Here is a 26,022-nt window from a genome sequence, read left to right on the forward strand (position 1 = left end):
CCCGCCAGAATGATTACCTGGGGCCGTGAGCTGCCTGCAGATGCAAGGCAACGGGAGGAGCTGCGGGGAGACCCCAGTCTCAAAGTGTCATCATGAGCTCGGAGGAGGAGGAGGCAGGAAAGGTTGAAAAGGAAGGAGAACTAGCCACCAGACCCCGGGGACACAGGCAAGCCCGAGGTCAGAACTCACAGACCACAGTGCTGCACCTATTCTCTGTAAAGACTGTGACGGGGGAGGCTGAATGTACAGGGCCCAAGGGAGATTGGGAAAACAGAGAACATTACATAAAATGCTACAGACGAGGGTTCAAACCCACTTAAACGTGGACAGTGAAATGGTGGGGGATGGCGAAAGAAATGATGGCAATGACAGAGGGAAAATGAATGAGTGAAAGAAAGTGGAGTCTGGGGAGGAGCTGGGCTGGCCGGGAAAGGAAGCGGTGCTAGGCAGGAGCACTGCAACCCCACCCATTCTGTGCTGGGCCTGGGGTACAGGGTAACGGGTGGGGGTGGAGCTCCTGTGTGCAATGGACTCACGCATTCCTCAGCTCCCCTGAGCTTCCAACAGCCCTCTAGCTTAAGCCCCTTAGCAGGCTTGGGTGGATCCTCACTTCTTTCCCTCCAGGGACACAGTTAATGAATCTGCCCAGTGAGCACCTGCGACCTGCGCTGGGGCTCCCCACCCCCCACTGCAGCCTCTCCAGCCCCGCCAAGAGATCAGGCTGGGCGGTCAGGAAGCCTAGGGAAATTTCCCTTCTTTTCCATTCTGATTTCCTTCTCCAGCCAGCTTCTAGGGAGCCCGAGGGGAGAGAGCAGGATGGAGGTGGGGGAACCAGGTTGATCATCACCCAGAGTGCAGATGGGCAGAGCGAGGACCCAGCCACACTGACCCAGCGTTTCAGAAGTCATGGGATTTTATTAGTGGGTGGGAGAAAGCTGCCCAGGGGCAGGTAGGGAAAAGACAAGACCTCTTCCAGGGTTCTTCCATCTCCAGGCCCCAGTGCACCATTGGGGAGTTGGGCAGTGGCTCCCTGTACACAGGTGGTCGCCCCAAACTGGAAGCCACTGGCCATTTGCCGCTTGGCAGATGCCACATCCATTTGCCGCCTGCGCGCGGTGCTGCCTCCTCACTACACGGTCACTTCCAGGCCGTGGTTCCCCTTCTTCTTGAAGCTTAGCTTGCTGTTCCCACTACCTGCAGGGCCCTGGATCACCTTCACAGTCACACGGTTCTCTTTGAACCTCACTGAGAATCTGGAGGGGGCAGGGAACAGACAGAGGAGCCAAAACTGGTGGCCCCATTCCCACCCCTTCCCCGCTTACCCTCCCTGGGCAAGCGCATGGCACAAAGCCACTCCTCCACCAGCTCCCCAACCCTGAGGGAATATAGACTTCACTTCCTGTTGGCACCATTGTCTCTCCCACACACACCCGGTCACCACGCCGCAGCTGCCCCTTGCTTCCAGCCTGTGGACTTACTGCTCAGTCACAGTGACTGGAAGCTGCCTCTGCGTGGCCCCCAGCACGGCACGGAACAATTTTGTCAGTAATTCAATCACATGGTCGCTGACCAGCAGCAGGTCCCCCTTGGATCCCACAGATGATGTCTTAGGAAGGCAGAAAAATAGCAAAGAAGAGGGTCGCTCTGTCCTCATAAGGAGCCACTCTGCCCTGCTCCACGCCCGCCCCCACCTGTCACAGATACCTCATTCAGGTGCAGGCCAAAGAGCCCATCTTTGAAGCCACTGACCGACACCCCCACCACGCTGTCCAACCCAATGGCAAATTTGGCCTGGGACTGCTTGGCATCAGCAAGAATCACACGGCCTTTGGTCAGAAGGAGAATCCGAGAAGACATCTGCATGGGGAGCAGGAAGAATGAGAGAAAGCAAGATTGAGCAACTTCCACAGCACCACAGCTGTAGACCGGGCCATCCATGGGGGAGCAGTTGGCACGAAGGCCTTCACCTTGCCATTGCCACGATTGACCTTCCTCACAGTCTCTGCCATCAGAATAGGCCCTTCCTCTCGGCCCTTCAGCTTCAGCAGCTTGGCGTTTCCTTGCAGCCCCACATAGTCACCACGGAATGGAACAGGGACACTGAGGACGCAGGAGAGGGGTACAATGCAGATCTAGCCCCGAGCTTCCTTGTCCCCAAAAGTTACACCTTCCTCTTTCTCCTTCCAGCCCCACAGCCTCCGTGTCCACCAGCCAGCACCACCCTGTGGGTGTCTGCCCCTGCCCCCAACTCCAGTACTGCTAAATCTGAAACCCAGCCAGGTGGCCCTGATGCCTGAGCTCCAAGATGATGGTTATGGCACTATTCACGGGGGCTGGCTGCACAGGCTGTGTAGGCATCCTCACCTCTGGGCGTAGGAAGCCTTCTTGCCCTTGAACAGTTCACTGGCCCACAGCTTCTCCTGCAGCATCTCCACCTGTTTCGGGGACAGGCGATCCCGGAACTTCTTGCACTGTCAGAATTAGGAGTGGGGACAGAAACTAAGATGAAGCCAGGGCTCTTGGGATAGGGAGAGAAGTGTAGACCAGAGGGAGAGGCTGAATGAGCAAATCTCCATGGAGAAGAGCTGCTAGGGAAGGAAATGCAAGCAGAAGATGAGTCTTAGTTCCAGACAACTGCTCCCAAAGCGTTTCCTGAGTCAAAATAAATGACACTATGCTAAGGGAAAGAAGTCACTTGCAAGACAGCCAATGGTTTTGGCTGGCATGGGGAAACCGACCATAGTCAAACAAAAAAGCCAGTGCAGATCGTCAGGAGCTGGGGGAAGGGAAGAAAAGGGAGTTATTACTCAGGGGGTGCAGAGTTTTCAATTTGGGGTGATGACAAAAGATATCTGAATGGTGGTGGTGGTGGTGGCAGGGGCTACCCGACACCCCAGTTCCACACTGAGATGACTGAAATGGTCAACTGTGTGTCATGTACATTGCATCAGAACAAAAATACATAAATGATGGGGAGAAGGTAGAAGACGAAGGCAGAAGCAGATCAGAGGGTGGAAAAGGACAGGGCCACGGTGGCGAGCTAGGGGCCTAGCCCCGCTCACCTTCCACTGGTGGAAGAGCTGCCGCAGCTGCTGGTTGGTCTGCTCAAAGCACTTGTAAGGGGCGGCTGGCCACTTGCTATCCAACACCTTCTCGGACGGAAGATTGTCCCGCAGCCCCAGGAGGAATCTCTGCATCTGGGGTGGGGGCAGAAGAGATTGGAAGAGGCGTGGTGAGAAGAAACCCCTTCTTGCAGGCAAACTTACGCTTCCCCTCATCCCCCATCCTGTCGCTTAAACAGAAGAAGGATACAGGCCTGGGCCTAGCACTTAAGGACACCTCCATTCCCCGTCACAGTGCCTGGGCTCAGTGCTTGCCTCTGCCCCTGCCTCGGCTTCCTGCTGATGTAGACCCTGGAAAGCAGTGCTGACGATTTAAGGAGCTAGGTTCTTGTTACGCATGTGGGAGAGTGAGATGGGGCTTCTGGCTGCTAGCCTTAGCTTTGGTCCAGCCCTGACTTTTTGGGGCATCCAGGTAGTGAATTAGTACATAGGAACCCTTTCTCTCTCTCTCAAATAAATACAATTCTTCAAAGACTAAATTTTTAAAAATTTTCTTATTGGAAAGACAAATACATCAAGAGAAGGAGATACAGAAAGAAAGATCTTCCATCTGTCTGCTAGTTTACTCCCCAAGTGGTCACATTGTCTGGAGCTGAGCCAATCCAAATCCAGGAGCCAGGAGTTTCTTTCGAGTCTCCCACATGAGTGCAGGGTCCCAAGGCTTTGGGCCATCCTCAACTGCCCTCCCAGGCCACAAGCAGGAAGCTGGATGGGAAGTGGGGCAGCCGGGAACACGAACCAGTGCCCATATGGAATCCCAGCACATGCAAGGCAAGGACTTTAGCCACCAGGCTACTGCGCTGGACCCATGAATATATTTCTTAAAAAGAAAGAGTTGGGGGCTGATACCTGACACATCAACATCCCATATGAGTGCCAGTTCCAAGTCCTGGCTACTCCACTTTGGATCCAGCTCCCTGCTAATACTCCTGAGAAAAGTAGCAAAAGATGGCCCAAGTCCTTGCGTCCTTAACACTCATGTAGGAGACCTACAAGAAGTTCCTGGTTCTTGGCTTCAGCCTGGCTCAGCCCTGGCTGTTATGGCCATATGGAGCGTGTACCAGTAAATATGAAAATCTCTCTCTCTTTCTAACTCTTTCAAATAAACGAGTAAATAAATGTTAAAATAAATATCAAAAAACAAACAAACAAAAAAATGGGAAGCTGCCCATAGCAACAAGCAATGGGTAGAGCTGAAGGGAGGAAAGGAGTCACTTCCTGAATGTCCCTCAGCATGAAGCCAAGGTTGGAGGGGAGGAGACAATGGCAAGGACAGCAGAGTGGACGGAGGGGAGGGGGTGAGCTGCAGCCAGACACCTGCCCCGAAGGAGGGGAGTCAGTCTCAACATCTTGCTCCTGAAGCTTCCTGTTCTCTCAGTTCCCAACTTTGAACAACTGGCAGCCACTCTGTTTCTGTCATTTACTCCCCTGCTTGCCTTACCCTCTACCCAGCCCATGCTTTCCACTGTGTGCCCCATGTGCCACACCATTCACAGCTTAGTTCCACCAATGGGGATTCTACCTGCACCTGTGCCGGGCACCTAGCCCTCCCTGGCCACCCACAACCACAACCTGGCCTCCCTTTCATTTAAGGCCCCTGGCGCTTGGTAATGCCCTCCACCCTCCCACCACAGGTGCCATGTGCAAAACCTCTCTCAAATCTATACCCTGAGGGTCAGGGTCCCTAGTTTGGCTCACTAGTTCCTACTCCCTGCAACACACACTGAGCGTCTATTGACGCCTGACACCATGCTAAGGTTCTAGGCAGGGGGTAGGAGGCAGGGAAGGCCTTGATTCTCTGTGGGCTGTCATCCCAGGGTAAGGCAGGCATAGCTCAAGCAGAAACACACACACACCCATGGGAACAACAGATAAAGATATTGGCTGTGATGCAGAAAGGCAGGCCCAAGGCAGGAATGAGAGGCAGCACATTCTAGAAACAGTAACAAATTCAGCCTTGGTGCAGAGGAGAGATGAGAGAGCTGATCACTGATGGGCAGATGATAAGGGTCTGTGGTCTGGACTTTGAGCTATTGCAGTCTGATATAATTGGACTTAGTTGTATTATTATTATTATTTAATATAGCTTACTGTTTATTCCAAATGCCTTTAAACTTGCAGGAGTGCTGGGATACCCCATGTGCCCCACACCTAAACTGTGATAATTTACCATCTGACAATGTCAGCATTACAATGACAGAGAATGGGTGACATGGAGTACACTCTCTCCTGCTGTGGAGCTCAGACCCGGGACCTGACTTTGCTCTTTTCCTTCACCCACCCCCGCTCTGTCATTCGTGGGTTCTCTCCAGTATGCACAGGTATAGAGATCTACACATGCATATGCATACACACAGGTATGCAACTCTTGGCTAGCATCAAATAGGAAAGCAGGTCATAGCCATGGATACCAAGACATTCTCCCCTAAAAATTCCACATGCATCTCTCCAGAACTAGCACATTCTTTCCCATAATCCTAACTCTGTCACCACAAGCAAAGAAAACCAACATTCATCAGATACCCAGTTTGCACTCAAGTTTCTCCATAGATCCTTTATAAAGCCCCTGAACATGGACCCAGCAAGGTGGCTTAGCGGCTAAAGTCCTCTCCTTGAACACGCTGGGATCCCATATGGGCACTGGTTCTAATCCCGTAAACCCTGCTTCCCATCCAGCTCCCTGCCTATGGCCTGGGAAAGCAATCGAGGACGACCCAAAGCCTTGGGACTCTGGAGCAGGCTCCAGACTCCTGGCTTCAGATCAGTGCAGTTCTAGCCATTGTGGCCGCTTGGGGAGTGAATCATTGGATGGAGGATCTTCCTCTCTGTCTCTCCTCCTTCTCTCTGTATATCTGACTTTCCAGTAAAAATAAAGCAAGTCCTTAAAAAAAAAAAACTGAACATGTTCTCAGTAGCTTCTTTTTTGCATTCCCTGCTCTAGAATCCGATCAAGCCCACCTGTGGCACCTGGCTGTTCAGCCCTCTCTACCCTAGCACAACGACCCTTATGCTTTTGCTTCCCAGGGAGCACCTAGCACCCTGTTTTGCTGATTATGGAGAATGAGGATGACTAAGGATGCAGTCATCCTCAACCTTTGGCATTGCCTTGACTTTTGGCATTGCCAAATACTTGGGATTTTTCTGAAAGCATCAGGTTTTTAAATGTAATAGAGACACAGCATCCTGCTGCAACTCTGCAGGAGCAATCTTTCTTTGGCTTCTATTGCAGATCTAGAGGGTGAGGTTCTTGGCATCAGGACCTGGGGAGGAATTCCCAACCCCGGCCCTGGGTCTAGATTGATTTAATTCAACAAATTATCCTGAATATCTCCCAAGGTCAAGACAGTATAGAAGTTCCCAGGGCTTTCTTATCTTCACGGTGGCTTTTTTTCCCCCCTAGAACTGTGCTTTCCTTCTACCTCCAGGTCTGCTTGGGGGAGTAGGTTGCTTAGGCCCCTATAAGCCAGGCAATAGTTAAGAGCTCTGAAGTCAGATAGTTTGTATCCCAGCCCTATCACTTTATCAAGCTATGGGACCCTGGCCTCGGACTTCATTTTTCCACTCAGGAAATGGAAAAAAAAAGTTGGCTGCTCTTTCAGTCACAAGGACTAGAGGCCCAGCATGCGAGGAGCTTGGCGCACGGTGAGTGTTTATAAGACAACAGGCACCAGCCTTAGTCATAGTCAAGGCCGCAGCAAACTTTGGCCCAGAGATACCAGGGAGCTTGCAGACCCAGCTGACCCTGAATACTCCTGTAGGGGTGTGGTTGACTGACCTCTGGGTCTACACCCAGCAGCCTGGGAGACTGACATTGACCAGCTGCCTGATCTCATTCAGGTGGAATGACAGGCCAGGCCCGAGTAAGACCAACAGCAAGATCAGATTGCAGGCCTTGGGTGGGTGTGTGGCTACAGAGCACGTTTCGCAAGAGGCAGAGTCTGCTGGGCCCACCAGGCCTGGGGGCAGGCCCGGGAGATGGGGCAGGTCGGGGCAGGAAGGTGGGAGTCCCAGGACTCCCAGCTCTGCCTGCAGTAGCCAAGGGCTCCAGCCTCTATGTGGACACAGGGGAGCCCGGAGAAACACACCTCACTCACATCACAGCACCAGCAGTGGGGCCCCAACAGCTGCCAGAGAGCTACCCTGCTAAGCTCACGCCAACCTTTGTCTCAGATCACCCCAACACCCTCCTCCTCTTTAGTCTTTACCCCAATCCTCACATGGGCCCTGGGAGGGCAAGTTGTTGGATCCTGTCCTTGTGCTGCTAAAATGTCCAGTCCAGGCCTCCTAAGGAGTGTCCTATAACCCATCTTGCCACGCACAAGGTTGCCTAAGCACCCCTTCAAGCCAAAACAGTGACTGCCTCCACCCTAACCCCATGCACTTGCTCAGCAGGGCTTTATCCCTTCTTGATCTTAAGCACTTGCAGAGTGGGGAAGCTCTGGAGTAAGGGGGTGGAAGTTTGGGGGCACTTCTCAATCCCACACCTTCCTCCTCCTTACCTACCCCACCAGCCCGCATCCTCACCCCAGCCTGCACCACCTACCATGCTCCTATAGATGAAACTGGCCAAGGTGAGGCTGGCCCCCGAACGGAAATATTTTCGGTAATTCTTGCGGGCCTGGCAAGGACAAGCAAGAGAGAAAAGCCACTTGAAGACAGACTCTGGGGAAGGTGGTGTCGGTGGTGGTGCCCACACAGTGCACAGGGTAAGATAAAGAACTGAGACTGAGGAAGGGAAGATGTTGCTGGAAGTGATGGCAGAACTCGACACCCCCTGGCATGCACAGGGACCCCTCTTCCCACAGCCAGTACTGCACACACAAGGACAACCAGGACCATTCTGGGGGGCCCACATGTGGGAAGGAACCCCCTGTCCCCTTTCCCATTACCTTCCACCCTCTCACAAAAGCTTGGATCAGCACTGTTGATGCCTTCATCTTCTGGTAGCGTTTCTTTTGCTGTTGAACACGGAGATGTCAGGAGGAGGTCCCTCCCCACACACCACTATCCCTGCCACTGCCTCCCTGCTTCCCACTTGCCCACTCTAGCACCAGTTAAGGGGATGGCTCTCTATAGGAAGAAGTGGGGTATGTGTTGGGGGGAGGCCACTGTACCATGTTGCCCCGAAACCAAGCAGAGATGAGGATCTGACTCTTGCGCATCAGCTGGTAGTGGGTGCGGCAGCGCCAGCCCCGGAATGTCTTTTGTATGAGTGTGGCCAGCTGCTGCAGCCGCAGGCGCCTCTGCTCCTCCAGGTAGAAGAGCTGCGGGAAGGGGAGAAGCAGCACCAGCATTGGGAACAGCACGAACCTATTCTGTCTTATTAGATCTTTGCTTTTCTCTTGGTTCCCTCACTTAGTGAGCATTTACTTCCTGAACCATGCCAGGCACTGGGAGTCAGACTGAGGGAGCAATCCATACACAGCAGCCCGTGGGAAGGCCAGCACTGCAGAGAGGTGTGGCAGCGAGCCTCCACCCTCAGCCCCTAGCCCCACACCTGGCTATGGATGCTCCCTTCCCCTCCAGCCACCTTCCTGAGGGGCTCCTGATCCCTGCACCTTCCTCCCACACTCTCCAACTCACAGTCTTGGGGCTTCTGATGAAGATCTTTGTCTTCCCAAAGGCCAGCTCCTGGGGGGATAGGCTCAGATCCCCCAACATCTTCTCCACTCCTTCCCTACAGGGGGTGGGGTGAGGTAGGAGAACAAGGTAGAGGGGTCTCAGGACAGCACCTTCTTCCATCTTCCCCAGCCCCTCCCAGCACCCCCAAGAAGGGATCCATCCTTCAATGCATTTTCCCAAACACCTGCCTCCCCACCCCCCGCCCCGTCACTTCCTCAAGGCAGGTCTCTGCACTGCCCTGCCCCATTTCCCAGGCTTTGCTCGATCTTACCGGGCTTCCCCATTCCAGTGAGGCCAGGTGCTCCGGCTCAGCAGTCGATACCTTTCCAGGAATGGCCCATACCCCTGGCGGTGGGCATAGCCTGCCCGTCGTACTCGTACATTCTCCAACAGACCCAGGTATCGAGCCTGGATCGTCACCAGCTCCAGGGAGAACTGACCTTTCTGTTGGTGTTCATTGGGCTTGATGCACCTGCAGGAAAGGCAGGGCATGGACTTCATGAGTGGATGTCACTGCCAGCTACACCCCTGCTCTGCATACATGATCCCTGTTTCCCTCACTAATGCATACAAACTGGATTTTCTCCAATCTTGTCACCTGATGTAGTTGGGGTTCTTGGAGTACAGGTTCTTCATGAGGATGGCCACAGAGCTCTTGAACTGGGCTCCAGCAGTTGGGGGGCGCTTGAGAGATGCCTGCTTGGGATCACCCTCAGGGAACAAGGAGTGCAGGAGTGGGTGCCGAGCCTTCCACATGGTCTGAGACAGATCTCGGAAGAGTAGGTCATTGTTCTTGTCAATGAAGCCATTTATGTTGTATGTCACCTGTAAAGGAGCAGCTGTTGACTTGGAGGCCTCCCTGCCTTACAGGCTGCCCCTGGAGACCCCACAGCCTTGTCCCAGCACCTGACCCTCCCAGTTTCCTTAGGAAGCCTTCTCGGCTTGCACCTCCCTCTGCTGCCTTCAGCCTATGCAGACCCCAGTCCACCCCGCAGCCCTGCTGCCCTTTCTCTCACCTTGCCCGCATAGTGGCAGATGCGGAAGCAATTGGGGCCCATGCTGTGGTCATACTGGCGCTGGGCATTCTGGGTGACTTTACTCTCATAGTGACCATGTTTGGAGAAGAGCTGGTTCAGCTTGGCTAGGAAAGTGGCGTCACTGACCACACCGGGCCGCAGGCACTCTTCATCCAGCATGGCCAGGATGCCACGCTGATTCTAGACCAAGAAACACAATCAGCCCTGCCCTACCCTGCTCCTGCATTAAAGATGTCCACTGCTGCTCCACTGTCTCCTCTTGTCCTTTGTTCACTGCCACCCTCAACAAGCAGAGTTGGGAAGGAAGGGCAGGGACACAGGCTGAGTGACCAGGGAAGGATGCGCAAAGCAGTGTGGGAGGGAGGCCTCAAAGATGAGATGAAGAAAACTGGGATGGCACATGGCATAGCAAGCTAAATCTCCACTTGTAGCACTAGCATCCTTTGTGGGCACCAGTTTAAGTCCTGGCTGCTCCACTTCCAATCCAGCTCCCTGCTTATAGCCTGGGAAAGCAGTATAAGATAGCCCAAATCCTTGGACCCCTGCATCCACGTGGGAGACCCAGAAAAAGACCAACCCCATTCCAGCCTTTGCAGCCACTTGGGGAGTGAATCAGCAATGGAAGGTCTGTCTCCTCTGTTTCTCCTTCTTTCTGTAAATCTACCTTTCCAATAAAAAAGAGAAAACTCACATGCTCGATGAGGTTGCAGATGATGCCATTATCGAAGTAGTCCACCTTTGTCCACGGGATGCCCTGGCAAAGAGATGGGTATCAGTTGACAGGACACAGATCCAAGACAGAGATCGCATCGTGCCTGGCCTTCTTCTCATTCCCTCTCCCACCTCCAAGACACTCTCAGAAAGTTCCATGGCTCAGAGGGGTCCTTGGTATGGTTTTTGTATATGCCCCTGTTTCTCAGAGGCTGTTGGAGAGTTTGTGGAGTGGGGCAAAAGCCAGAGTTGCTGAGAGAAGCGGGACCATACAGATAGCCCAGAGTTGCTGAGCAGGGCAGATAGAGAAGTGTTATTGTTAGATTAACGTGTGAGACTGGGGAAGGACCCAAGAGCCAAGGCCATGCTACTCTGGTGGATAAACTGTAAAAATTAGGGCACGCGTGTGAGCAGATCAGTGACTCAGCCTGAGAGTGTGTCCTGGGCATCAGGAGGGCTCCTGGATCCCACCTCTCACTTCCTGCCTCAGCAGCTCAGAAAGATTTTGCATTCCCAACATCTTCCTGGGTGCTGCAGCTGGCTCAGGACTATACTTGAAGAGTCACCGATGGGGGCTGGTATTGCAGCACATCAGCAAGCATCCCCCATGAGCACCAGTTCAAGTCCCGGCAGCTCCACTTCTGATCCTGCTCTCTGATAATGCACCTTGGAAAGCAGAAGATGGCCAAGTGCTTGAGCCCCCTGCCAATCATATGAGAGACCAGGATAGGGTTCCTGGCTCCTGGCATTGGCCTGGCTCCACTCCAGCCATCATGGACATTTGGGAAATAAACCAGAGAGATTTTCTCTCCCCTTCTCTCCTTCTCTCTGTAATTCTGCTTTTCAAATAAATAAAATCTTTATAAAATTAAATTAAATTTTTTTTTGATCTTCCATCTGTTGGCCTACTCTCCAGATGGCCACAACAGCCAGAGCAGAGCTGATCCAAATCCAGGAGCCAGGACCTTTTTCTGGGCTTCCCACATGGGTGCAGGGTCCCAAAGCTTTGGGCCTTCCTCTACTACCCTCTCAGGCCACAAGCAGGAAGCTGGAGGGTAAGTGGAACAACTAGGACACAAACTAGTGTCCAAATGGGATCTTGGCACTTGCAAGTTGAGGATTTGGCCATTGAACCATCATGTTGGGCCCTCAAATAAATAAAATCTTAAAAAAAAAAAAAAAAGAACTGCTTACTTATGGACACAGCCATTTAAAACTATAGCAGCTCTTTCTGAAGCAAATGTGGGGCAGAAGCAGACGACTTCTGCTGTCTCTTTGGGGACTTGCTGGGCCCCAGGCCTGCAGGCTGGATTAACTCCTCATCCCGCCCAGGTGTGGCCAGGGGCACAGACGTTTTTGTCCTCTTTCCTCACAGGTCTCCCAAGGAAAAAAAAAATGAAGTTGAGATAAAGTTGCCCTCCCACTTCATCTGGAAAATACTTTGCCCAGACAACTGAACCAACTACAGTGTCCTTATAAAGTTGTTAAAAAGAGTCTTTAACAGAACAGAGGTGCAGAACAATGGGCACTTATTGTCGTTTTGTAAATCCTGCAGGGAAATGCACAGGTAGGTTTGCTTGTGTACAGGAAAGAAACCTCTGGAAGGAGGCTTGTCTGGGTTGCAACTGGAGAGGGCACATGGGACCCAGACACAAGGGACCTGGGTGGGAGGGAGTCCTTTCTTTACACATCTTTTTAAGCTCTTTAAAGTTTGAAACAGGGAGCATATTATCGATTTGACCCATCATAAGATTTGAAGTAAAAAATATGCAGAAGGCTGGCATCATGAGTTAAGCTGCCACCTGTCACACCTGCATCCCATATTGAAGCACTGGTTCAATCCCAGGCCGCTCTGCTAATGATCTGGGAAAGCAGCAGATGACAGCCCAAGGATTTGGGCCCCTGCACCCATGTAGGAGACCTGGAGGGAGTTCTGAGCTCTGGACTCAGACGTTGTGGCCATTTGGGAGGGAGTAGACAGCAGTGGAAGATATTACTCTGTCCTTCCCTCTATCACTGTGACTTTCAAAAACACAAAAATCTCTAAAAATAAAACAAAAATCCCTGTAAAACAACTTTAAAAAAAAAAAAAAAAGAAAAATCCTTCCCCAGAATCCTGTGACCCTGTTAGCCAGAAGTCCACTGCAGCTGATTTCTTCTGGAAGGGCTATAATGAGCGTGCTCACAGTCATTCACACTTCTGGACGGGTGCACCCCCACGAAAGGCTTTTCTGACACATAGCCACAGCCAACATGACAGGGTGTGGAAGCACAGAATCGTGGAGTGCTTCTGGTGAGGAAGTCACCAGGGCGCGATGCCAGGGGCTCAACACATCAGCTAGGATCATGAGAGACAGAGGACCCTTCCTGTGTGAGGAAGGGACGTGGGCAGGGCACAGAGGCCGGGAGAAATGTCCACAGTTTGCTATGGGCCAGGCACAGCTGTCACTTTACTGTTGCTAAGACTCTCTGCACGTATCCCCCTCCTATCTTACTGTGTCCTGCCTGGGCTAGCTTGGTCTGGGAGCTGGGGTGGGGGAAGTGGAGGGTGGGTGGGCAAAGAAAGCAGGGCTATGCAGCTGTTCAAAGGGAACCATCTATTCCTGGCAGGAGAACAATTTAAGATGAGGCTGTGATCCAGGAGAAAGGAAGAACTGACGCCACCGATGGGAGAGGAGATGGGGAAGGATTTGCTTACCTCTCTCTTGTACTCCTCCTGTTCCTCCTTCAGGGTCATCTCTATAAACACCTGCTGCAGTTTCTCATTGCAGTAGTTGATCACAAACTGCTCAAAGCTGTTATCCTACAGGAGGACACACAGGTTCAAGGAGACGTTCAACTCACTCCAGGACCATTCCACCCTCTCACCCTTGCCGTCCACCTCTCACCTGTAATATCTCGAAGCCATAGATATCCAGCACCCCCATCACTTTCTTCCTCTCCCCAGAGCCCACCTGGAGAGGAGGGAAAGAGAAATCTGAAGCCAGGACTCCTAGGCACGCCAGGACCAGGCCCTTCCAGAGTGGATGGAGTTGGAGCAGGGGGTCAAGCAAAAGTGGATGAGCTTGGCCAAGTTGTAAAAGAACTGTGATTTTATTCTCCAGGCACCCCTGAATCCTGGAGGATGAGCGAGGAGAACGGAGGAAAGGAAAATGCATGTAGACTTCGGCACAGCGCACCTGCCATATGAGGTAAAGAGACATTAGCATCATCTCTAGATAGACATTTGATGCTGCAGCTAAGATGCTGCTTGGGGTCCCGGATCCCATGCCAACAGGCCTGGGTTTGAGTTCCGGCTCTGCTGCCCAGCCAACTTCTTGCTAGTGTGTACCCTTGGAGGGAGCAGATGATGGTTCAAGTACTTGGGTCTCTGCTACCCAGAGAGGAAACATGATTGAGTTTCAAACTCCTGGCTTAAGTCTGACCCAAACCAGCTCTTGCAGGCACTTGAGAAGTGTGAACTAGTAGATTAGAAATCTCTGTGTCTTGGAGATAAATAAAAAAATAAAGAAAAAATATTTCTAAATTTAAAATCATCTGAGGATAATAAAGTCATCTCTTATATATCATATTTAAGAACATTTATTTATTTATTTAAATGGAAGAATGACAGAGAGAGGGAGATAGACAGGGAACGATCTTCCATCTACTGGTTTGTTCTTTAAATGGCTACAAAAGCCAGGTCTGGGCCAGGTCAAAGCCAGAAGCCAGAAGCTTCATCCAGATCTCCCACATGGGTGGCAGAGACCCAAGCAATGTGGTCATCCTGTTCTGCTTTCCCAGGCTCATTAGCAGGAAGCGAAGCAGCCAGGACTCGAACCAGAGCACTGATAGTGGATGTCAGCTGCAAGCAGCAGCTTAAACCACTGCACCACGACACCAACCCCTCTCCCATCTCTCAAGCTGGTAGAACATTTCATACAACAGCAGCAACAAAAACTCCAAGTCCTTGTTTCATTGCACTGTCCCTTAACCTTATGACATATGCTTATTCCCATTTTACAGATGCAAGGCTTAAATTCTAGAAGGGCTAAGAATTTCCTCCAAGCCTACACTGAAATCCTGCTGTCTTTCAAATATAACCTCTAAACGGACAAAATTCCTGCAGATAACTGCTAACTCACAGGTTTGCTGAAGAAAATCCACATACAATGCACAATTCATTGATGTTTTAGAACATTCAGGAAAACTCCCACCACCACTTCATTGAAGGGTAGTCTCATTGCCCAAAGAGAAACCTGTCCCAAGCAGAGGTCACTCCTGTCCCCTTCCCCCTCCTTCTGGACCTCAAGAATTAACCTACTTGCATCTCCAGGGATTTGCCTTATTTGAGACATTTTACAGAAATGGAATAATAAGCAAAAATGCAGTCTCCTCTGGACTCGCCCTCCACAATCATTCATGACACAGTGCAGAACCTCCATCCACTCCTTTCCCAGCCAAAAATCATCCTGCCATGTGGATGGACTACATTTTGCTTTTTTACACGTCAGCTGATGGGCATCTGAGTCGTGCCTACTTCCTGGCTATTGTGCACAGCACCTCAATGAACATCCATGTGCGAGTTTGTGGGAGGATCATCTGTTTTCAACCTTCTCAGATACAGGTCTAGGAGTTGAACGGCTGGCTTGCATGCTAGCCCATGTTACCCTTGACAGAATGTCATCTTGGTCCCTGTTCAACCCTGACAGGTGGGCACTGGTGTGGATATTTCTGGCTCAGTCAAAGTGAAGCTCTGGATTTTTGTGAAACAGAAAGACCACAAGGCTGGTGACAGGATCCCCAACGCCAGACTTGACTCCATCATTATCTCTGCAGCATCTGACCCTGACGCTGGAGACCAGGGCAAGGAGTGAGGTAGTCCGGGAGCACTGAGAGAGAACAGCCACTCACCTTGATGCTCTCGTTGATGCGGTTCACAATCCAATTGAAGAGGCGGCTATAAATGTTCTTGGCTAGAGCATCGCGGGCATACTGAGCCTGCCAGGGTGGGCCAAAGGATCAGTGTAGCAATGGCCACTGAACTGACCCCCCAAGCAGTGCCTTCGGGGGGAAGGGGGCTTCTTACCTGGGTGACATTCAGGGTTGTGGTCACCTTTTCCCTGCTGGTCTCCATGGTCCTAGTGCACAGAGCTCTCTCCAGCTCCTCTGAATTCAGACCCATCATCTCCCCGATCTCCCAAATACCTGGGGTGGGAAGAAAACACATGAGGGTCATGGGGACCAAGAAGGACTTCCCCTCAGGGGACAAGAAGCAAAGCTGGCTGGTGAAACTACCGAGGAGTCAGGGGTAGGAGGGTGGGGCCCTGGGTCTTGTCCACCCAGAATATGGCCCTAGAGGAATCCCTGAGGGGAGTAGGGGACAGGTGGAAGAAGGGGAGCTTTGCATGTATTTGCTACTTGAACAGGAGAATCCCCTGGGATAACATGCTTTCCCCCATCTGGCAGGAGAACTGGTAGATACTGGGAGATGTCCCAGGTCTCAGTCTACCCAACTTCAAAAGCTGCTCCATTCTCTTTGTTAGATCTCACTGAGTCTGTCTGGGAACCCAGAACTCAAAATGGGAAGAAATCTGACAGCAGAGCCGGTGGCTCCACTGCAATCCTGGCAGGGGTCTCCAGGGCCAGGTGCCACAAACCTTTGCCATCGCGGATGCCACTTGCTGGGATCCCATTGGCCTGGAACTCGTCCATCAGCGCCACATTCCCCAGCTTCAGCACCAGAGCTGTCACCTCCAGCACCTGGCGGATCTCCTCCTCTAAGAACCCAATCACCGTCATGGCGCTCTTCGAGGAAGCAATCCCACATCAGAGGTAGAATCAGCACCAGTGCCAGTCCAATGCCTCTCTCCTCAGAGTCAGCACCTTGGGCCCAGAGGACACAGCCGAAGGTCACCTACCTGCATAGCCCTGAAGTTGGAGGCGTCATCTATGCCCCCTGGACTGGACACTTCCTGGTTCAGGTAGGCGTAGCTGCTTGTTTCTCTCTCAAGCTTAAGGGCCTCTGGGAGGGTCAGGGACAATGGAGAGAGAGGGCAGCATTAGTACCTGGCTCCCTGGAGCCCTCCAGCCCTCACAGCTGGCAGACTCTGTCCTTGGTGGGCTCTGTCATTTATTCACAGCAGTCATTTGGTTTCAGGGTCTACCCTGCCTCTTTCCTTTGGGGACCATTAATTCCTTTGATGACCATTAATTCCTTTGATGCTAGACTAAGTCTTTTTTTTTTCCAAGATTTATATTTATTTATTTGAAAGACATAGTTGCAGGGGCGGGGTGCAGGGGGTGGGTGGGAAGGGAGAAACAATGAGAAAGATCTTTCATCTGCTGATTCACACCCCCAAATGCCCACAGCAGCCAGAGCTGGGCCAGTTTGAGCAAGGAACCAGGAGCTTTTTCTAGGCCTCCTCCATAGGTGCAGCAGCCCAAACACTTGTGCCATCTTTTGCTGCTTTTCCCAGGTGCATTAGCAGGGAGCTAGATGGGAAGTGGAGCATGGGAGGACAGCACTGCAGGTGGCAACTTACTTGCCAGTCCCAGACTACGTTTTTAAGAAGTAATTAGAGTCTGGGAGTTCATAATTATTGGATTTTTCCCCTCCAGCTTTGATGAAAGAAAAGCCTCCTTCTCCTCTTTTCCATGCCCCAAGGGTCCGATACAATAAAAACAGAGGTGCTCAACTCTCTACCTCTGGGAGGAGGAAGATGAGGGAGGAAAGATAAACAGAGGTCTGCTGCCCACTGAAGCCTCAACACCCCACCCTTGGCCTGGGCGACTCGTTCATTGAGCCCCAGACAGGTGACATGTCCCCTAACCAGATGGATGTCTTGCCTGAAGATTTTACAAATGAACAGCGTGTGTTAGGACTGTAGTTCTCATCTCCATATTCTGTGTGCCTGGCAGGCACAAAGGAGAGATTTCCCTTTTCATACATGAATCGAGGCCATGTTTTTGCCAGGTATGGGAAGGGCTGAGCTAAGCCCAGGGTTTGGGGTATGTCAGTCAGCTGTGAGGCATTTTACCCTGCTGGCAAGGAGAAGTGAGGGGCTGAGGTCCAAGGAGGAAAGGGATGTAGGGATCAGGGAAGGTAGGAGGATAGAAAACCACAGCGGGGGATGCTTGACCATGCAGACGGCATGGGCACATACTCAGCAGCTGTGCATCGGCTCCCGCCAGAAGCTGATAGAAGATATGGAAGTTCCTCTCTCCCTGGAGCTGCCTCACCACACGCGATTTCTCCAGCAGATCTGGTGGGGTCAGCAAGCAACTTTGTGAGGGGGCATGAAGGCATGAAAGACAAAGTGGCCCCTCAAGTCTGTGCCCCACCCAGGGTTCGCAAGTCTCCGTTAGCAGACTGGAAGCCAGAGGTGGGATCACCAGATCAGGTGGTGGGGGCGGGAAGAAAGGGGGTGCAGGGGACACATACAATTAGTGATGACGCCTCCCAGTGGAGAGCCCTTGAAGTCAAATTCAATGTCCATGTATTTTCCCTGCCAAGAGAGACCCAACAGAATCCTTTCTCTCCTTCCCCTGGCAATGCGTGTGCCCGCCTGCCCACCCATCCATCCGCCTGTCTGTCCACCAGTCCATCCACCCATCACTCACAAAGCGAGAGGAGTTGTTGTTGCGAATGGTCTTGGCATTGCCGAAGGCTGAAGAGAAGAGGAGGGAGGGTGGTGAGGTGGCTGAGGGGAAATGGGACTTTGGTCCTTGGGCCCCGGAGTCAGGGCAGGCTCCTCACCCTCCAGCACAGGGTTGGACTGAAGCAGCTGCTCCTTCACCAAGTTCACCTGCTCCCCTCTGCCGCAGACAGCCGCCACGTAAGACATCACCAGCTTGCTGGCCTCTGCATGGCAGGAAGTCCACATTTGAGTCCCCACCCCCCTATTCAGCCTTGCCTCACATCTGTCCACACTTCACACCCCTCAGAGGGAGAGGAATGGGAGACTTCCAGATTTGGTGGGGTGGGGGTGGGGGATGGTCAGGACTAGGCCTACTCAGGAAAGAGTCAAGGTGGGGAGAGGTGTCCCAGAGGTGGCCAGGGGTTCCTCCCCCAGGAGCCTCACCCGTCTTCCCAGAGCCACTCTCGCCCGTGATAAGGATACACTGGTCTCGGTCACGGTCCCTCAGGGACTGGTAGGCCACATTGGCCAATGCATAGCTTATAGGAAGGGAGGGAAAGCAAGTGAATGGTGACTGCCCTGTCCTTCACTCAGTCCCCAGATCCCAGGCTCACCCACCCACCCCGCGTGGCCCAGAGGAGGCAAAAAGTGACAGGTCTAGGGAGGAGAAGCCCCTTTGCAGGGCCACTGGGCTCACATGTGGGGCTTCAGCTCATAGAAGGTATAGTCTTGGTATTTGGCAATGAACTCTGGGCCGTAGATGGGCAGCTGCTGGTAGGGATTCACTGAGATCACCACATTGCCAATGTAGGTCTGTGGCCGGGAGGGAGGAGAAAGGGAAGGGGATGAGACTGGGTGGGAGTAAGGAGTGGGAGCCCGTTAACCCTCCAGCATGAGGGGCACACAGCCAATGGGGGCATCCATGCAGCACTCACATAAATCTCCTTGTGTGTGTAGCGGAGCTCAAGGTTCTTAATCAGGGACTCTTCAGCCAGGGGTTCCAGGAGGACAAGGTCCTCCACCCCCACAGAACCTTCCAGAGGCATGCTCACAGGGACTGAGATCCTGTCAGTTAAAGGGAATAATGCTTTGCTGAGGGGGACAGCTCAGGGGAGCCCCTGATCCACAAAGGGCTCCCAACCTGGCCTGTGCTGGTAGTGTCCTCCTTTGCTCCCTGGGTCGGGTTTGGGTGGAAATGGGGGGAAGGGAGGAATACGACAAGCACCACCTGCCTCAGCCCTTCCAGGGGAAGGAAGGCACTTGGCGGCAGTGACTTGGGAAGCAGAGGAATTGCTGGCAAGCAAAACGTAAGCCCAGCTTTTTGTCCAGCCTTCACCAAAACCCTGGCCAGTTCCCAGACTTGTCTGCCCCCAACCCTAGTTCCCAGATCCCTACCTCTCTCAGCACCCTTCCTCCCATATCCCATCACTCAACCCATCCAGGACCACATCAGACTTTCCCAAGTTCTCTCCTCCCATGTCATTAACACAGTGAGCTTCATTTTTGAGTTGGAGGGTAGAGTGGACAAGGCAACAAACAAGAGGGAGCACAAGAAGCACGGGAGCCCTCCAAGAAAGATGGGGGAAAACTGCAAGCAGGACCCAACTAACAAGTAGTCACCAGGAAGAGTGGATGTGCTGCCTGCCTGTCCCTGTCTCCCCACCGCCAGCTTTATGCTCATTCCTGTAAACCCTGTGCTTTGCATAGACTTTGCCCCTAGAGGGACACACCCAGGTTTTTAGTAGACAGCGGGAGTGGGCCTGGAGGTATGGGGAAGGCTGGGGGCTCAGCCCCCATGCAGAAGGTATGTGGCAGGTGCTCCGTCCCAGAGGAAGCCCAGCCCTCTTGCAGTCCTCCCTGTGAGAGACAGAGCAAGCAGGTAGTATGGCCAGGTAAAGGGCAGAACAGCTAGTACAATGGTCAATGCCACTCCCAGTCAGGAATGGAAGAGGCACAGCCTCCTACACCTCTGAACCTGGGTGGGGAGGGCAGAGGCCAGGAAGCAGGTGTGAAGGTGGTGTGAGACAGGAACACCAGACTCAGCACCCCCAACTCTCTCGAAGCTCTGGTCAATTCCTAGAGATACACGACTGAAGAACAAGCGAGGAAGAAGCAAGGAGAGTGACAACAGCAGCCTTTGGAGTCACATAGCATTTACTGTCGCCAGGCAGGGCTCTGGAACCTGTGCACATAGATTCATCTGATGCTCACACTGTCCCCATACCAGAAACACCATCATTACCTCCCATGTTCCAGATTGAAAGCAGGGGGTGGAGGGGGAAAGCTGTCTTTAGGGGACTGGGCAGAGAAAGACAAAGAGTAGAAGGTGGCCAGGGCGGGGGTGGCTCTTCTCTGCATTTGGAGTTGAGGGGAGCAAGAATGAGGCTGGATGGGAGAGGAGGAAAGGAAGAAAGGAGCAGGTCCCCAGAAAGGGCACCCCAAGGTGTGAGACAGGAACAAGGACAGGTCAAGGCAGGACTCACCTGACAGTGGAACTAAACTGCAGCTTCACTGGCCCTTGGAGAATGATAGCTGAAGACCCAGAGTGGCATGAAGTGGTGGAGAGGGCATAGGCTCCCGGGTAGACAGATAGCTTAACTACCGGGAGCTGTCCATGGTTTCAAGCTGGATCTCCTTGTGCTGGCGTCCACTCTCCCGACTGTCCTCTGTGCTGCCTCCTCCAGCCCAGGCCCCTGTGCCAGCCACACTGCTGGAGAGAGGGCCGAACGGCTGCTCAGCTAGCTCAGCACAAAGTCCGAGGCTGTTCCTGCTGAGGGTGTGGCTGGCTTAACCCTTCCCAAGCCTCTGCCCCAGAGGGAGATGCAGGGAAAGGGTATCTGGCCGGCTCTGGGCTGAGAGCCTGAGTTCTTACTTATTGTCCCCAGCATATAGACATGGGTGCAGGAGAAATGGGATTTACACCCAGGGACAATATTTTCTCTCCAAATAATTTAGGGATTTTTTTGGTCCAGGAGGAAGGCAGATCTAGTTTTCCTATCTGCAAAATACACTATTTCTCCTATACCTGGGGCGGGGGCGAGGGAGAGGAGACAAGCAGACAAAATAACCCAGTCCTCTTCACTCTCCTTTCTTTATGAACCAGACCCTATAGAGATCCAAAGATGAGAGTGGTTAGTGAAAATACCTCACAGTTGTGTGGCTGTCCCAGTTTCATGGGACACCCACCTGAACCATCTCACTGAAGAGCACCACCATGTGAAGAGGTGGCACAGACACTCCATGTAAGCAGAAAATGAGAGTAGACGTCAGACTCCAAGAAGTCATTCGATGTGCCCAGGGTACCCCAACCCAGCCCAGGACCCCACAGGAACAGGGGCAGTATTCTGGTCCCGAACCTGCTGCAGGTTGCAGCCCCAGTCCTGAGGTTTCTAATTTGAAGCCTTCTTCAGCACGAAGCTACTGAATAAGACCCCAAGATGCTATTTCCTAGATATTAGCCCAGCAGGAAGTGCTCCCTCTGATAGACAAAAAAGCTGCTTATAAGATCCTATTTTTCCAGACAGTCCCCTCATCTACCCAGGAAAATCCCAAAGCAGCAGGCCCCCACTGCCCATCATCCTCTATGGTAGCCATGCGCTGGGAGCAAATGAGGTGATTACAGGAGCTTAACTGAAACTGAAGGCTTGATTCCCATCTCCCAGCCACAGCTGCCTGGTCCAAGGTCCAAACTCCATTGCTCTCATAGAAGCACTCTGCACAAGCCTGGCCCATCAGCAGTTCCATTATCAACCTGCCCTTATGTAATTTATTGATCTATTTTGAAGGAGAGGAAAGAAAGCAAAGTAAGAGAAAGAGAAAGCTAAGTGGAAGTGACATCAAAACACAGTCCCACACATAGGTGGAGCAGTGTCAGTGTTTGGGAGGCAGAAGTGACCACAGATCCACAATTTTCTAATGCAAAAAGCAGACTGAGTACAAGAAGCCCACTTTCCCAGGGCCACGCCACAAACAGAACTCAGAACCGAGCTCTCATGTCCTCTGGTCCAGGATAACAAGGGTTATCTGGGTGCCTACTGATTCACCAATCTTGGTGCCTACCATGTGCTGCTCTCCTGAGAGAAGTGACTCTTTTAAAAAAATGGAGATAGCAGGATTGGCACTGTGGTTCATCCACTTGTTTTTAAAGATTTATTTTTATTGGAAAGTCAGATCTACAGAGAGAAGGAGAGACAGAAAAATCTTCCATCCACTGGCTCACTCTCCAAGTGGCTGCAACGGCAGGAGCTGAGCTGAGCTGAAGCCAGGAGCCAGGAGCTTCTTCTGGGTCTTCCATGCAGGTGCAGGGTCCCAAGGCCCTGGGCCATCCTTGTCTGAACTCCCAAGCCACAAGCAGGGAGCAAGAAGGGAAGTGAAGCAGCCAGAACATGAACTGGCACCCACATGGGATCCCAGCACATGCAAGGCAAGGGCTCAGCACTGGGTCCAGCTCATCCGCTCTGATCCAGCTCCCTGGTAATGTGCCTGGACACACAGCAGAAGATGGCTTACTTACTTACGCCCCTGCCACCTTGTGAAAGGATGGAGTTTCATGATTCTGGTTTCAGACTGGCCCAAGTCCTGGCTATTGTGGCCATTTGGGAAGAGAACCAGTGAATGGGAGATATCTTGTCACTCTGCCTTTCAAATGAATTTTTCAAAAACGAAAGGAGATGACAACCTCAGGCTTTAAAACAATGGCTTGAGTGTCACAGTTCTGATGACCAACCTGTTCACCTGCCTTTGACCTGTGATGGGATATTTTTTCTCTAAAACCAAGAAAGTTCAGGGCAAAATGGAGCAAGTGTGTTACCCTAAATTAACAAAGTCCAAACTATATATCTAAGTCAGCTGGGCTGTTGATATCTGTCAACCACTAGTGTGGGGAAGAGGCGGGAGGGAATGGGGGAGGTGGCAAAGGAATGGGCTTTGCACCATGATCTGCTTTTGACACAAAACTGAAATTGTTCACCTGAAATGGACTGATTTCATTGCATATAATTATACTTCCAAAAAGCTGGCAAGAAAAAGCAGCAGCAAACCTTCCAAATCCTTTGGGGTTGATTTCCTGACAAAGTTGGGAGGGCAGCATTTTGATTAAACCAGTTCTGTCATTGATCCTCTTAGAATTAAATAGATGTTGCAAAATAAAAATGTAAGTTTTCATATATAAGGAAACTGTTTGCTGTCATAACTTATCTGGTTTTGGGGCCAGCCATTGTGATGTAGCAGTTTAAGCCAACACTTACAGCCTGGCTTGCAGCCCCATAATTCAGGGACAATTCAAGTCCTAGGTGTTCTGCTTCCACTTCACCTCCCCGCTAATAACTGGGAAGGCAGTGGAAGACGGCCCAAATGCTTAGGTTCTTACCACCCATGTGGGAGTTCCTGGATGACGTTCCTGGTTACAGGCCTCAGCATGGCCGACCTGGCTGTTGTGCTTATTTGGGGAATACACCAGCAGATGGAATGTCTCCCACTCTCAGTTGCTCTTTCAAACAATTAAAACAATCCTTAAAAAAAATAATAATTTGTGGCCAATTAGTAACATTTATCAAGTACTTACTGCACAGTGGGCAACAAGCCAAGTACTTTTATATCCTTGGTATTCAAAATGAGGCACACAGAGCAGCTGCACCAGACCCAGCCAAGAGCAGATGAGAAATGCCACATTCTCAAGCAGTGCTGCCAACTCAACCCAGAGCTATGCTCTAATGAGACCTTCGGAGGATTCCTGTGTGAAAGCATGACGGCTATCACTCCGTCACATATCTACCTTCACCAAAATCTTAGGATGTAGTGCACTCCACAAGCATGCTTTTTAAGTTTTTACTAATTCAACCACTAGCGATCACCACCTATGTCTTAGTAACCTAGAAGTTGGGCTGGTGTTTAACAGTGAGTTAAACAGCTGCTTGCAATGCTGGCATCCCCATATCAGCTTGTCAACCACAAATCCCAGTACTCTGCTTCTAACCCAACTTCTTACTAATGTGTCTGGGAAGGCAGAAGAACATGGTTTGGGCCTCTGCCATCCATGCTGAGATCAGGATGGAGTTCCTGGATTCAGTGGGCTGCTGCGGTCATTTGGGGCATGAACCAGCAGATGGAAGGTCTGTCACTCTGCCTTTAAAATATATATATTTTTGGGCCCGGCGGCGTGGCCTAGCGGCTAAAAGTCCTCACCTTGAAAGCCCCGGGATCCCATATGGGCGCCGGTTCTAATCCCGGCAGCTCCACTTCCCATCCAGCTCCCTGCTTGTGGCCTGGGAAAGCAGGAGAGGACGGCCCAAAGCTTTGGGACCCTGCACCCGCGTGGGAGACCTGGAAGAGGTTCCTGGTCCCGGCATCGGATTGGAGCGTACCGGCCCGTTGCGGCTCACTTGGGGAGTGAATCATCAGATGGAAGATCTTCCTCTCTGTCTCTCCTCCTCTCTGTATATCCGGCTTTCCAATAATAATAAAATCTTTAAAAATATATATATATATATTTTAATTATTTGCTTAGTAATTATAGAAACAAAAAAAGGAAAAGATGTCATCAGCATGCATTCATCTACGTTGTTACACACAGTCTAAATTATTTGGGTCTTTTCAGAAACAATGGATTTTTATGCCATTTAAATAACTAAGAACACAAGACAGGTACAAAATTAATGCAAATGCTACAAAAGATTCCAAGAGCAAATAAAAGGAGAGATACTAGACACCTCCTGTAGAAGCTGGGCATAGATGACCACAAATTTTTTTCCTAATATTTATGTACTGGAAAGGTATAGTAGTGAGAAAGAGAACAAGCTCTTGCACTTACTGATTCATTCCCGAAGTGTCTGCAGTTGTCAGAACTGAATAAGGTGAAGCCAGGAACTGCAATCTCAATCCTGGTCTCCCAGGCAGGTGGCAGGGACCTGAATACCTGAGCCTCCCACCACACACACACACACCCCCAAAGTGTATCAGCAGGAAGCTGGGTCAGTAGCAGGGGTAGGACTCCACCCCAGGATGTGGGCATCTGAAGCCTTAACCCACTGTACAACGCCAGCCCCCAAAATTGAAGTTTATGTTCCATGGCTCCCAACATTCCCTACAGTCCTGCTTCTTCCTCCAAAGCTACATAATGTTCTCCCCATGGGCACCTACAGCTGGATCTACACAGATCTTCCCGTCCCAACATTTGTGTCATACAGACAGGGAAGAAATCAAGCACGAGACAACTAGCCCCCTGGACCAGGAGTAAGCTGTAGCACAACTACTTAGTTCTGCAAGAACACCTCCTAGTAAAGACCCAGCACCCTGGGGTATCACCCAATCCAAGCACAGGAGGGGAGACAGCAGCAGCATCCAAAACCATCTCATGAGAAAGATCAGCTGAGGTGGGAACGGCAGACAACCTGAAAACAAGGGGGCCATGCAGGGAAGCACATGCGCAGTAAGAGGAGCCACTGTATAGTCTCAAGAACTTTATTAAAACTGGGACCATTTACAAACTATACAATACAAATCAAAAAATACATTAAGACCTTATTTTTTTCCTTACAGAAAGAAGGGTGAAAATGAGACCTATGGCAAAGAGCCATTCCTGATCATTTCGTTTCATTCAGACATTCATAAACATTTATTTTAAATATATAAATGACAAATATATTATTTACATAACACTAAGGCATTACCCACAGGCTACAATGCACTCATTTCTTAGCCTTGTCATAATCAACCCCAATTCCATCAACATGAAAAGCTGTGGTAATTGCAGCCTGTAACAGCTCCTAATGCTCCTGTCACCAGCTGTCTCCTATGTGAACCTAAGAATGCTGCTCCTGCCGGGGGGCAAGTTCAGAGAGGGCGGCTCCAACCATCTTCAAGTCATCCACGATGTGGAGGAGGAAGATGGCACACGTGGGTGTAGCGGTGGGG

General features: G+C 51.4%; 1 protein-coding gene across 1 annotated transcript; it reads right to left on the minus strand.

Moving 5' to 3' along the window:
• Positions 1 to 890: 890 nt before the first annotated feature.
• MYO1A (myosin IA) lies at positions 891 to 20,854 on the minus strand. The gene is made up of 28 exons (XM_004582924.2): positions 20,595 to 20,854; positions 19,047 to 19,176; positions 18,809 to 18,924; positions 18,556 to 18,650; positions 18,231 to 18,335; positions 18,095 to 18,141; positions 17,916 to 17,979; positions 17,638 to 17,736; positions 16,393 to 16,496; positions 16,132 to 16,279; positions 15,561 to 15,679; positions 15,386 to 15,472; positions 13,381 to 13,446; positions 13,191 to 13,295; positions 10,473 to 10,535; positions 9,761 to 9,961; positions 9,343 to 9,569; positions 9,016 to 9,216; positions 8,706 to 8,799; positions 8,237 to 8,386; positions 8,012 to 8,080; positions 7,666 to 7,740; positions 3,063 to 3,197; positions 2,365 to 2,471; positions 1,968 to 2,100; positions 1,705 to 1,857; positions 1,479 to 1,606; positions 891 to 1,253 (listed from the first exon to the last, which is right to left on the minus strand). The coding sequence occupies exons 2-28, from the start codon at positions 19,155 to 19,157 to the stop codon at positions 1,130 to 1,132; spliced, it is 3,126 nt and encodes a 1,041-aa protein (XP_004582981.2). The 5' UTR covers positions 19,158 to 19,176; positions 20,595 to 20,854; the 3' UTR covers positions 891 to 1,129.
• Between the last annotated feature and the right edge of the window lie 5,168 nt (positions 20,855 to 26,022).

The sequence above is a fragment of the Ochotona princeps genome, chromosome 15, assembly GCF_030435755.1.
Source record: "Ochotona princeps isolate mOchPri1 chromosome 15, mOchPri1.hap1, whole genome shotgun sequence".
NCBI lineage: Eukaryota > Metazoa > Chordata > Mammalia > Lagomorpha > Ochotonidae > Ochotona > Ochotona princeps.